This window comes from Pleurodeles waltl, chromosome 8, assembly GCF_031143425.1.
Source record: "Pleurodeles waltl isolate 20211129_DDA chromosome 8, aPleWal1.hap1.20221129, whole genome shotgun sequence".
Taxonomy (NCBI): domain Eukaryota; kingdom Metazoa; phylum Chordata; class Amphibia; order Caudata; family Salamandridae; genus Pleurodeles; species Pleurodeles waltl.
The window spans coordinates 1,422,552,235-1,422,566,962 of NC_090447.1; the positions used below are offsets into that span (position 1 = coordinate 1,422,552,235).

The window sequence follows — 14,728 nt, forward strand, 5'->3', positions numbered from 1 at the left end:
CAAATTATTATATATATATATATATATATATATATATACACACACATATATATATATATATATATATATATATATATATATATATATATATATATACACACACACACCGGGCTCGAAAAATCCACTCGACTACTCGCATTAGCGAGTCTTATTTGATCAGGTCGAGCTATTGTTAATGCTTGTCCCTTCAGGCGAGTTGACACTGAACAAATGTTCTGTTCGGTTGAAAGTGGAGGGGCAATAAAATATGACTTTAAATCTTGTTTTTATGTCACATTTGCTCTGTGTTCACAGACAGAAGTCAAAAGTCAGTTTTTCTTACAATTAATTTTACTTCTGACTGCAGAGTTGCAGGACTTTGTAAGGTGAGCTGTGTGACCTGCTGTTTAGAGTGTAAAACAAAAGGATATAGGGTGTCAGGTTTTTCCTAACACACAACATTTAAATGACTAAGTCAACTGTGCAAACATTTCAAAATATATTTCAGTAGTTGTGAAAGCCCTTTTTTACATTTCTGTGTGATGAAACAAATGTTAATAGGATGAAAACAAATCAGAATACTTTACGTGCTGATATGCAAAGGATATGTTTTCTGAAGCCCACTTTTCATAGATTATTAATACACTATATAGTTTTATCAGTAAAGCTGCAAGTTAGTGGACAGGTTTTTAGACGTTTCTTGGAAAGTTACTGTGTGTAGATGACAATATGTTACCACATCATGGTTCAGTAACATATTTACTAAAAGCGGGTGTTTAGACAAACTGAAAAACACTCCTGTCCTGAGGGCAATGTTGTTAGTAAACTAAAAGAAGTCTTAGTTTATGTGGGCTAGACGTCATGGGAATATGGGCTAGATTCTTATGATGCATGCAGCAAACTTTAGTCTACTTAATCAAAACAAAAGAGTTTTTTTGTACTGCAGAAATTCTGAGCTCACATATTTGAAGGTGCAATCATATGTGAGAATTAGGAAAAAGGCAACTCTAAACTATTTGCCTAGAAGCACACAATTTGAGACCCGTTTACGGGTCAAGTACATTACAGTTAGGTCGAGTAGATTATTTAAGGTACTCAACCTGCAGGTCTAGGAACATTTTTATGAGTTTGAGTCTCTCTCTCTATATATATACACACATATACATACACACTGAAAAAAACAAAGGTTACATATTTGTACAAAACCATAGAAATTCAGCAGTTATAGTTAGCATTATTTCAAGTTACTATAACTCACGCCCTCGCCATGCACAGTTTTCTTATCAAAAATTTTATTGCAAATGTTGCAGTGATAATATCAAACATGCCATAGTAGATGTCATAAATTATATAATATGTGATGTAATTAGCTGTGCATGGTGAAGGCTTGAGTTATAGTTATCCTAGAGCGCATGTTATAGTTACTTGAAATTACTATAACTGCTGAATTTCTATGGTTTTGTACGAGTAAATTCAGAACCTAACTTTAACATCCCTGTAACCTTTGTTTCAATTAATTTCTATGTTTTTTTATTGTACACCAATTTTAATTAATATATGTTAATCCAACCACCACTGGGCATGGCATTTTGCTGTGCATGGCAGGGGTTAGCCATAGGGTCTCTGCAGCCAAGCTCTTATAACCACCCAACTCTTGAGCCGCTCATGGCTTTTGGCCATACGCAGCGGAGGTTGGCCACAGGGCCTGTCTCTGTCAGTGGATCTGTGAGTGTCTGAGTGGGTGTGTGAGTCTATGAGTGGATCTGAGTGGGTCCATGAGTGTCTGCGTGGGTGTGTGAGTGGGCGCATGAGTCTCCAAGTGCATGTATGAGTAAATGAATTTACTGTATGAATGAGTCTGTGAATGTTTTTTTGTTACTTTTTTTTTGCATATCTTTGAATGTTGTGTGTGCTAAAAAAAAAACATTTTAAACCCATAATTTGACCCTCAAACACTGCTATATCACATCCCTGGGGTCCGGGTAAAGCCACCCTGACCCCCTTATGTCACTTTTAATTTTATTTTTCAACCCCAGGGACTGTGTCCTGTTACTCAAAATGGCAGCCGCAACTTTCTGGTCAGATTGCGGGTAGCCAATCACAGCATTTCGGCTGTTGTGTGCATTCACTAATTCACCACGATAATCACGATATATACATTTATTTCTCCTTTAAGATCTCAAAAACTACTGAACCTAGTTACACAAAAGCACAATCTGCATACCGAAAGCTAGCGTTCTGCCAAATTTGGTGTTAATTCTGTCTAGCATTTTGGTCTGTAATCGTGTCCAAAGGTCCTATGGGAATTGACATGGGAAACACAACTTTCCCCACCCCCCCTTTTTTTCCCCCAGCCCCCGCTTGACAGATCACCCTGAAACTTTCTGTGCGCAACAAGAATTACCAACACTTTTTTGTTGGAAAAGTTTGGGAAGATTCGTCAAACGGTGCCAAAGATACAGGTAAGTCAAAAAATGCTTTTTCTATGGAAACATGGTCCTAACTATAACTACCTACTGGCAAGGTTTTTTGTATATATATATATATATATATATATATATATATATATACACACACACACACACACACACATACACACACACACATAGATATCTCAATCAAGCGGTGGAAGATGTAGCAGGTTATTGGAGTGTTACTGCACTGTGATGTGGTGTTCTTAAAGAGATGTGTCTTGGGGCAGTCCTTATGGATATAGGCATGTTGTTCCAGATTCTGTGTGCACAGATGCAAAAGGCAAGCTGCCTTGTTAATTCTTTTTCCATTTCTTAGTGACTGGTCTGATGGTGGCATGGCTTTAAGTGTGCTGAGAGCCACCAAAGATGGTCAACTTGCCCATGTGATAAGAAGGGTGCTAGGCATCATGGCGTTGTAAATTATGTCAGTGAAATTGAAGGTGGTGCAGGCTTTCAAGAGGAGACAATGGAGTTCCAGCAGGATGGTGGTTATATGATAATATTGTTTCCTGTCTTGGACGATATGTGACGCAGTGTGTTGGATGCACGTAAAGAGAGCCAGTGGGAAGTCTTGAAGCAGGATGTTACCATCATCCAGATCCAATAGTATAAGGGGCCTAAACAGCAGTATAAACTGTTTAACTTTTCTTAGAAGAAAGATTTGGTACTGGGCTGCCTATTTTTGGGACTGCATTCCTTGGGAACAAGATTGTGGCCTATTTCAGTGATTCTTAACCTGTGGGCTGGCGACTCCTGGGGGTCTGCAAAGCATACTCTGATGGTCCACAACTGTTTAAAAAATTCAATAATATTAACTGATTAATAAGGTTAAGAATTAAGACGCAAAATTAAAAACAAAAACAAAAAAAAAATTACAACAAAAAAAATTACAAAAAAAAAAAATTCAATAATTTTACAACATTCTGTAAATGTGAAGGAATTTGAAATTAGAGGCTAATAATTAAGTTATTATCCTTAGATTGATTTGTGGGAGCAGTGCAAGTGTATCAAACAGAATACAGTGTGGATGATTATTGTCCTCAATTGAATTTAGAAAAGCTGTAACCTTCCCATTAACATAAAACATGTTTTTATATAAGTATGAATAAAATGAAATATTTTATTTGTGTATGTGTTTGATGAATGTGTGTTTCTGTATTTTTTATATTGTTTTGCAATTCTAAACATCAAAAATGCCAAGTCCCCAGTAATGATTAAGTGGGGGGTCCACAGAACTCAAAAGTTTAAGAACCACTGTCCTAGGTGGTTCTAGATGAATTCAAGTGACCTGTCATTTAGGGAAATTTGGGCTTTGAAGCCATTGAGGCTCGTGTCACTGATGAGAGTGTGAACTATTCTTGCTGTTTGCTCTTGGCAAAAAAAAAAAGGAATTCTGCCTTGGTGGGGTTAAGCTTTAGGTCGATGTTGGATATCCAGGTGTGGGCAAGGTGCAGGCACTGTTTGAGGTAGTAAATATTTGGAGGAGAGGAGGCTGTCGGGCAGAGTTGTGTATCACCAGCATATTGGTGATTCTTAATGCTGTATTTTTTTAGTAGAGCTCAAGGAACCCCCATGTAAAGGTTGAAGACAATAGGAGACAATATGGAACCCTGGGGGGCTGTGCAAGTGATAGGAATCTTTTGGGACCTGGAGTTGCCCATCTGAACAAAGTGTCAAATGGAAAGGTAGGAGGAGAACCAGTGAAGGACACTGTCAATGAATATCATTTGAGACTCCAGGGTGTGGATGAGAATTAAAACGGTTGACTGCATCAAAGACAATTGAGAGGTCCAGCAATACAAGATGGCAGGGGTAATCTTCATCTGTGGTCAGGACGGCATTGTCTTTGAGGTTTAAGGTAGAGGCAGCCGTGATGCAGTGTGATATAACGCCAGACTGGTAGTCATGCAGAAAACGGTCAGCAGTGATGTGATCTTGGTGTTGAGCTTAGACTGATTTTTCAATGATCTTGCCTTGACTTTGCAACTTGGAAACATTCTCTCAGACTCTCATTCCCAAAAAGGCCTAGCAAACAGTGTGAGCCTTGGGCTGAGCACCATCCTACAATCTAATCTTGTGAGAAAAACCTTTTAATTTTCATAGCCTAATATCAAAAATCCTTGGGACCCTTTCCGCTCATCTTTCTTCTTACACATTGTTGTCCATGTTGATGAACAAGAAATGGTCAGGATAATGAGGGTCCAAATGACTGAGGTTATTCTGCTCACCCCATCATAGGAGATAAGACCCATCTTAAGCCACATACACTAAGCCTTCAATCTTGCTCCCCTCGAATTCAATTCCAAATCAAACTCTCTAACCACTCTATAGACTTTACGCAACATGCGAACATCTTTACCTTGGATAGTCTTAATTCATACCCAGACTATCTGGACAATTATTCCTTGAGTAGGACAATCCTGAATCTACCATCACCCTTACTTCAACAGTATTCACCCCAAATTTTCAGTAGGGGGTAATATTGTGAATTCCACTGAACAGAAATATGTAATCTTAAACTCCACCTCTTTACTATTTCAGCAACAACCACAGTCACCAATTTCTTTGCACCAAACCCTACACCATTAAAGCAGCGACTGACAGATCACACAACGTTAGCATGTAGTGTTCCAAGTCAACCTACGTGGCACATTCCATGGTCTCAAGCACATCCCAAGAGGTCTTCAAATTGATTGGTTAGGAGCAACATCGGTTGGAGGGAATACGTTCTTTATTCAGGGTAGGCACTACTTCAAATTGATGGGTTAGGAGCAACATCGGTTGGAGGGAATACGTTCTTTATTCAGGGTAGGCACTAGCTCAAAAAGCTCTTATCTGGAATTCCTCATCCCTCCAACTGTAAGCAGCTGCCAGGCTAGCCCCACCACACATGAAACAACCTTCCATTACATCACAATATTCTCTCAGCCACACTCACTCTTCAGAGTACCAGCTAACTTATATATGGTAAGGCATCACACAAGATACAATGGCCCAGTACAATCATGAGAATCGGTGTGAAAACAGGAGCCAGCTCTTCAGCAAATAGAAGCAAGGAGATTCAAGATGGTAAACAGAGAGGCTATGACACCTAGCCTGCCCTGTGTAGTGATATACAAGCAAGTCTGCGAAGATACTAGCCTACAATAAAATAGACTAGTTAATTTCTGCATAAGTGTGAATGTTTCAGAAAGACTATATGCCATAAAGAAGATAAAGGGGGTCATTCTGACCCTGGTGGTAGACTACCGCCAGGCCAACGACCGCGGATGCACCGCCAACAGGCTGGCGGTGCATTCATGGGCATTCTGACCGCGGAGGTACCGCTGCGGTCAGAAACGGAAAACCGGCGGTGTCCCGTCGGTTTCCCGCTGCCCTGGGGAATCCTCCATGGCGGCGCTGCAGGGAGCGCCGCCATGGGGATTCCGACCCCCTTACCGCCAGCCTGGCTCTGGCGGTTTTGACAGCCAGAACCTGGCTGGCGGTAACGGGTGTCGGGGGCCCCTGCAGTGCCCATGCCACTGGCATGGGCACTGCAGGGGCCCCCTAACAGGGCCCCACCAAGATTTTCAGTGTCTGCCAAGCAGACACTGAAAATCACGACGGGTGCAACTGCACCCGTCGCACCCCTTCCACTCCGCCGGCTCCATTCGGAGCTGGCATCCTCATGGAAGGGGGTTTCCCGCTGGGCTGGCGGGCGGCCTTCTGGCGGTCGCCCGCCAGCCCAGCGGGAAACTCAGAATTACCGCGGCGGTCTTCTGACCGCGCAGCGGTATTCTGACGCCGGAACTTTGGCGGGCGGCTTCCGCCGCCCGCCAAAGTCAGAATGACCCCCAAAGTGCCTTCAATCATGTGAGCATTAGGTCACAATACTCGGGATCGTGGTGAAAGTGGTATACTTTCAGAACAGTAACAAACCGCTCCCACCGGATGTGTGCCAGCAAGAGCACAATGCAAAAATATTAGAATGCATGAGCATATTCGCAGTCTGCACAGAAGTGGCACAAACTATAATGTGATCTATTTGCCTATTCAGTATAAGGAACTTCATATTTTAATGGTGTGGCAATCATTTCTGACATATATAGGAAATATAATTATGGGTGTCGTTAGTCCAGTTGCGTTTATGTATATTGTATCTTCTTCTGAGTTTGACTTTTCTAGCTCAGATACAGCCTAAGTACACTAGATACCAAATCTTTTAGGGGCAACTACTGAGGGATGCGCCTTTACAGAAGAGATAAACGAGACCGCGTACAAATTACCACGGTTTAACAAGCTTACGTACTTGAGTGGTGAAAGAATAATAAGATATTATTGTGTTAAACGTATACGGACTTGGAAAAAAGTATCAAAAATATTAACTACAGACTGACCAACACAGATCAAACACAAAGCCAGATTCGGTCAGAATGAATCCTGGGAGATGGAAAACTAGATTTTTTTTTCCTACAGGCCACGTATGCGCAGTATCTAACGTTTTGCGAAGAAAACGAGAGAAAAAGTTAGATGTTCATCAACATAGGGTGAAAACGGCAGTGAAATATTTTACAGAAAAGACCCTAATAAGGCAAAGTACAATACATTCAAATACATACTCTATGACACGCCACTATGTCTTCTGTCCTTACTTTGATGACATTAATCTTACTCCAACAATAGTTATCAGAAATGTCATATCTATAAATAAATAAATTAGTGCATTACCCTGGCCAATCCTACTTCGCCAACAAACATTCCCTGAAATTTCAATTCACGCTGGCGCAAAGTTAAACGGGGATGCCAATTTAAAGGTTTGATGTGCGCTAAAAACAAGCACTCAGCTCAAAAAAACGGTGCGCCGATTTCGCTCACACTGAATTAGCACTTTTTTCACACCTGCTTTCAGTGGGCTGTGAAAACAAGTGGAAAACGCCAAAAAGGTCGTGGCAGCGTTCGCAAAAGCAGTTTGGTCTCATTAATCCTATTTTTTGTTTTTAGCGCTAATCTTTTTTGCAGTTCCATTTAGGACCAACCGCTAAAAAGGAACTTTTTTTACCAAAATACATCACAACAAAAGTAGTGCTCATAATTCGAACATGTTCACAACTGTATAAAAGGGGGACACACAGGACGTGAACTGTGTGAAATAAAGGCAAATTGTACCACGTTTGGAGACACAACATGAGATATGAACGTTGCAATTTGGCGTTAATACACTAGGTCGAAAAATGGTTCATAAATTAAATTTTATCCTATTCCTTTGAGCCACGGTAACCAAACAGTATTTTCAGATAAATGCTTTAAACATCTGCATAACATGCATTCTCCATTTGTGACATCAGCAAACAATTTTAGCTTTATCAATGGCCCTCCGAGCTGACACCACAAACATAATAAATACAGGACGTTTTATGCTTTTAACAAAATTAAAAATTGTTGCTTAAGGCAGAAAGAAAAACAAACTGAAAGGTGGCTCATCATAATCAACCACTTTGCAGATCTTCGTCTATATTTACACACGTAAGGAAGACATATAGTCTAAATCAACGTTGTCTGCCCGTGTAAGATATCCTGGACTGGAAATTCGCTTGCACTGAGCTTTGATAACATATAAGATTTAAACTTAACAAACGGACACTCCTGGGTCTCAAAGTATCAGCTGTTATCGAGAGCTGTGACTGTAAAAAGAGCAAGGATGACAGCGCCACTGGAAAGCTTTCAGCAGGTGAGGGGAACATTAGAAGAATTTTCATTCTGGTCTTTCCCCACTCCCGGATGCCCAGCTTACCCCCTCATGGTACACTTTATTCGCCCGCTTGATCTTGATGTCCAGCACTGTCCCCATAGCACTCCGAGAGGTGTGGAGACCACGCTGCTTTGAATGTAAAACTGTCAATACCAGCAGACTCCAAAATCACGTGATCAGCGCGAGATCACGTGAAAAATCACGTGCAAGTAAATTCCTCGCCCCTTCCCCCCCACCCCCAAAAGAAACATTAGGTAAAATGGCAGCCATATTGGAATGTATATGTTTAACATGAACACATGGGTGGCAAAAAAACAAATGTTACATATATAATTCTAAAGGGTACCTTACACTTCAGTGCCCAAACAGCAAAAGGAAATACTTTAGAATCAACAAGATCATATATAATATTCTCAGAAAGCGATAAAGGTTAATGTTCTAGAAAGTGTAGAGACTGAAATTCGCTAAGAATTTACGTTTAATTCTCTTGAAAACATGGCAAATTCTGAACTTGGAGACAGTGGCGTTGTTATAAACGGGGTTGCTGCATTCGTTATAACCGCGACCTACCGACGCACGTCTTACGATATCGATAAACTGCGACACACTGTTAGCATTTTTAGTTTATGTTGAATAGAAGTCCTGTTTATTGACGCAGTCGACTTTTTAACTTGTAACAGTGTCCTTGTATCTCACATAATTTCCTACGAAAACACACTGGTTAGTCTCAGCGAAGTTGCGCACTTGCGGAATAACATTTTAAAACCACTAGACTGCGTGTACAAATCAGCAGCGTGATAACCCAATGGCCATGCTAGACACAGTAAATCCAGCCCTGTCCTGCAGCAAGTGGTCAGGGAACACCTAGCATAGCCGCTGTTCGGGCTTAATTGGTTATTTGTTTTTAATTTGTTATTCAGATTTTAACTGGTGTGCGCGCACCCATGTGATATGTGAAGGCCTGCTTACACAAGCGGTCATGTGACAAGCGGTACTCGTGGGAATTGGAGTCCTGCATGTCTGTTTTTAGACACGCTCATGATTATTCTACAATAAATGCCTCAATGGAGATTCTAGTAATTTTATGTCAAGACTGGAGGCTCCTATTATGCTTTCTTATCTTGCTTTATTTTAATTTCAGCAGTCAAGAATAACTCCCAAGGGCACAGCACAAGCTAGCCAATGGGAAAAAAACAATGAACATCACAACCAATCATATATAAGACCAGTGTCTAAGGTCTTGCTTGACTGTGAACAGCCCTCTTTTCTTGCTGCTCACAGTCAATAAGTACCTTTTCTTTCAGTTCCATATTACATTGTATGTTTATATTGTATTTTACAAATATATTACTTATATATGGTTTTTAATTACTTTTTGGGTGGTATCGTACTAGACCTTATGTCATGCTCGGTTTCTAAAGTTTACCTACATTACTGCACCAAGTTTGCTGTGGCTGATAACGCGTCCCAACTTTGATAATTTACTTACAAGGGGACTTGTTTTAGGCCAATTAACCTTTTGACTCTGATTGGAGACTCCTCAGGACGAGATATCTATTTAACATCTCAATTGATAGATCAATAATCAAATCGATATTCACAATAACTAATCAATAAAACTAATCAATACAATTTAATAAGAATGAAACACACCATGACCTTTCAGCCATGTATAACCACACCAATCTAGTAAGATTTTTGGATATTTATTCCCTATTAGTTATAATATACTAGCATATTCATTAGTCTCAATATCAGTAAACACATCAACAAAACTATAATATGGCAACTCGAATAAGACTTTATCAAAGCAATGATCATGAACATTAGGACAAAGCACAACGTCAACATGAATCAACTTTAGCAGGGTATCATTAGTACATTATTCAACAAAGCAAAGATTCAGTCATTTGTCTATTTGCACCCGATTTTAGTGAACTCCTTAACTAACCTCTAATTAGCATCAGCATGTTGGGCTTCATGCAAAACAATTTAGCAACATGAATTTAGAAAACATCTAACTATGGTCTCTATCAAAAGAGCAGTTGGTACCTAGAAAGAAAAGGCAAACAGACAATTACAATTTATCATCAGATAGTTACCCATCCAAATGGGGCGGCATACAGTGTCAGTCTTCGTCCTCAGGACATCAGTCGATTTACCATCAGCCAGGATAAGCAGGTAAGTCTCAGCAGGGTGTAGCAAAAGGCTCTTCCCTCATAAGGAGGAGAAGTGCATCTCAGGAAAAGGGCAAGGCGAGGATGGTTAAGAGTAAAAGACAAAGGGGGTCATTCTGACTCCCGCCGGCCGCGGTATCCGCAGGGCCGGCGGGAGCTGCCAGAATACCGCTGCGCAGTCACAAGACCGCTGCGGGTATTCTGGGTTTCCCGCTGGGCTGGCGGGCGACCGCCAGAAGGCCGCCCGCCAGCCCAGCGGGAAACACCCTTCCACAAGGATGCCGGCTCCGACGGAGTGCAAGGGGTGCAAGGGGTGCGACGGGTGCAGTTGCACCCGTTGCGATTTTCAGTGTCTGCGTGGCAGACACTGAAAACCATGGTGGGGCCCTGTTACGGGGCCCCCTGCAGTGCCCATGCCATTGGCATGGGCACTGCAGGGGCCCCCAGGGGCCCCACGACACCCCATACCGCCATCCTGTTCCTGGCGGCCAAAACCGCCAGGAACAGGATGGCGGTCGGAATCCCCATGGCGGCGCAGCTTGCGGTACACCGCCGGTTTTCCGTTTCTGACCGCGGCTGTACCGCCGCGGTCAGAATGCCCTTGGGAGCACCGCCAGACTGTTGGCGGTGCTCCCGCGGTCCCCGGCGGTCCATGACCGCCAGGGTCGGAATGACCGCCAAAATCTTTCAGAAAAGCAAAGGATGGCACAGTAATGGGTCGGTGGATTGTCCAGTAATGGCTGATTTCTCCTTGTGTCACGTCGTTATATTATAGTTGTTGAACAAGTTCCTAATTCCCCATTGGGCAATATTTGGTGCATTGTTATCTCTGTCCAATAATCCGTCGTACACCTTACTAGAATTTTCACCTAAGACAGTTCTCATGCAGTTTATTGGCTCCTGTGATTGACGTCTTCAACGGGTAGAATGTCAGGTAAGAAAAGTTACACTTGTCGCTCCAGTCATTAGTTCCATTGTCTTCTACCAGCTTAGGCGACCTTGCACCTGTTGCGAATTACACTGTTGCATTCGGCAAGAATGTCTCCTTGAGAAAGTCGGGTCCCATGAGAAAGAATTTCCTACAGCTACACACATCTCTCTAGCTTTTGGAAAAGTACAGCGTCGTGTTCTTCAGGGAATCAGCACATTGCACGTTAGAAAAACACAGTTAATATGAGACCGGGCAGCTAGGCCCAGACCCTTGCTAACTAAGGCCTAGTGAGTAATTTAGCAAGACCTTAATACATAACTCTTAATGCTAATACAAAATCATACATGAATACATTATATTAATTCATTATTAATCAATTTCATTAGTCATCGTATACATTGGTGGCCACACCCCGTGGGCAAATTTCAAACGCGTGCATTAGTACTGCATATATGCGGTTTCATTAGACTTTACATTGCAAACTTTTCATTGTTAATATTGATTATAAAAGTCACACTCCAACAATCCCTCCTCTGATGACTCTTGTCATCACACAACCCTTTCCTTCACAATGTATTCATCTTCTGAATTCCTTCATCTCAATTTCTTCCCCCATTTTTGTCGCATCACATTTTTCCCTGAACAATTTCTCCCTTTTCTTTTCTTCCCTCCTCTGATTATTTTTCGCCCTTTTCACCTTAATTCTTTTACTAATTTTGCATGACAACCATAATCCAAATAAGCAAGCCAGAATAATCAATATTCCCTGTATTATTTTTGCTAATATCCCATGCCAAATGTTACTAAACCAGCTTCCCACTTTATCAAGTCCCTTTCAAACCTTTTCCCAAACACCTGGTTCTTTCAGTTCCTTCAAATCTGCACTATCTCTTGTTAGGTTAGTAAGCATACTTCTAATTTCATTACTATAGTCAGGTATGTACGCACAACAATGTCGCTCATTAGGCATCTTACAGACTCCGCCATTTTTCGCTAAAAGAATGTCTAAAGCAAGCCTGTTTTGAAGAGTCATAGCCCTCTCCGCAGCAAGTTCGGTATCCATCAGGAGTATAGATCCTGTAAAATTTGACAGCATGTTATCCACAATAGTAGACACTTTTTGAATCTTTATGGAGTTCAAAATAACTCCCACTGAAGGAATTATTGCTCCAAATATGTCTCCTACTACACCAGCAGCAGTCTCTCTCCTTTGTCTAGTACGATGTAATTCAGACAATTTCGGAAACCTTTTCAAATCCTCTAACTGATATATCTTTGGGAAAACTATCCCCAAATAACATATCCCATACCATCCCTTTGGAAGACGGTAATAAGCATTAAGTCCACAGATTTAATGGATCCCAGGGATCGCTGGATCCTGTCCATTTAACATGAACGTCCACTTACTCTGAAACAAGAACACATGCTTGCATTCACTTGTTCCCACAAACATATTATCATAATATGACTTAGGTCATGTTATGCAAAGCTTTCCTACATGTAGTGCATCTAAAGCTAATTTCCGTTGTTCCCTAACTGCACTATAACTTTCACTACTAATAAAAGATCGCTGCTGCAAGCCTTTCTCCAATTTCCCTTTCAAAGCCCTTCTTCGGTCTTCCGTGTGATCTAGAAAGCTTTTCTCTACAGGTGTAAGCAAACAAGTCAGGTTATTGCGGTGTGCATAAGATGTACTAATTGCTAATGTCGCCTCAAAGAATCCTTTAACTAACTTTATGCTATAGTATTTCGCTACACTATTCAGATCCTCTATGATAGGCACATAAGAAAACACAAGATCATGATTAGAGTAGAAGTACTGGATCTCTCCTTGATTATAGAATTGGGTTAGTAGCAAACTACAGCTTATCCCATAGGTTAGAGGCAAACTATGATAGGTAACTCCCTCTTGTACTGAAACAGGAATTTGTGTACACACATAACAATCTTTTGCATCCATAGTGTCGACATACTCACTTAGCAAGCAATAGAAAACATTAGTAGATAGTTCCCCTCTTATGTTAGTTCCCTCATGCAAATATTGTGTATCCTGCTCGAACCTCTCCTAAGGTGTTAGTGTAGTGGTCTCAGGAATTGTTGCATTGTTAGTTGCACTCTTATCCCCCAAAATTCCCAAAATCAGAACTAATATGAATATCACACATACAACACCCAAAGCAACACCCAAACATTTACAATGCCTACTTCCCGCTATTATCATCTCTAGTGCTAGGCATGATCTGTAAAGAATCAGAAAGCAAAGTGCTATAAGTGCAAACAACAACCAACTGAGGATGGTTAAAGCCTCTTTTTTTTTTCTCTTCTTCAGCAAGTTAAGCAAGCAAAAGTCATCCTGCAGCAATTATTTACAGCTTCCACATTCACTCCCAGGATCCTTCTCAATTCCGGTTAGCAGCTTGTCAAAATCAGTTTTCAAACGTTAATTCAGGTTAACAGTGTCACATCCGGTAAGTTTATCAGTCTCTTTTCTCAGTTTCCTTTAACTAAATTTTCACATTAACACAGTCTCTTTTCTCTGGCCAAACTCCGGTATCATAGTATTGACCTGGGACTTCTCGATCAAAACAGAATGCCAAAAACTCTTGCTACCACTCAGCTGACATTGCATATGCCCATTCAGGACCTGCGTACCTTCTGTTTGCTACTCTCTTTCTTTTCAACTTGCGGTCACCTTGCAACTCTCCTTCACTCAGATCTTCCGTCCTTGTTGTATCAACTTCTTCCTCTATTGTATCATCGACAACCACCTTTCCTTTTGTCACTTGCGGTTCTGGCCACTTATCCCCTTTCAGCATCTCTCTGGTCTTTGATCTTCCCTGTGGCAGTCCGTTGCCCTCCTCTGACTCTATGGTGTTTTCTCTTGATGGACCTGCAATTTGCTCAGGAGGAGTCTGAACACTCTGACTCTCTTCCGCCTCAACTCCTTCGCCTTCTGGGTCTGTTAGGGGCTCTACTTCAATACCGCACCTGTCTGCTTCTGGGAGAACCTCTCTCTGGGTCGGTTCTCCTGGTGCCTCAGTTGAGATAGGCTCACTGTCACCCCTCTGGGTATTGTCTCTTACTGAAGTGACCAAGCCGTCCTCAACGGGCTCTCCTTCTGTCTCAATTCCCCTTTGATTACTCTCCGGCCCTGAGACTTCCTTTTCTGTAGCTGTTATTTTTGACAATTCAATTTACTCATCGGTTGGACACGTCACCTTTTTCGTGTGACTGGCATGGATCCAGTTTGGAATTCCTGCACACTTCACAGCAGTAGTAGTTGTCAGTATTACTTGATATGGCCCCTTCCAACGTGGCTCCAAACACAACTTCCTCACGTGTTTCTTGATGACAATCCAGTCACCAGCTTTCAGATTGTGACCTGGATCATTTATCGGTGGCAATGTGGTAGCTTCCACCTGGTGAGAGAAAGAGCGGA

At 41.6% G+C, this 14,728-nt stretch overlaps 1 protein-coding gene across 1 annotated transcript in view; it reads right to left on the reverse strand.

Annotated features, from left to right (window-relative positions):
- VPS26C (VPS26 endosomal protein sorting factor C) overlaps window positions 1-8,349 on the reverse strand; it is a 164,282-nt gene extending 155,933 nt beyond the window's left edge. The window contains exon 1 of the mRNA XM_069202548.1: window positions 8,224-8,349. Coding sequence (XP_069058649.1) covers window positions 8,224-8,280 — 57 coding nt within the window. The 5' untranslated portion in view covers window positions 8,281-8,349. The remainder of the gene's footprint in view (window positions 1-8,223) is intronic.
- Window positions 8,350-14,728: the final 6,379 nt, after the last annotated feature.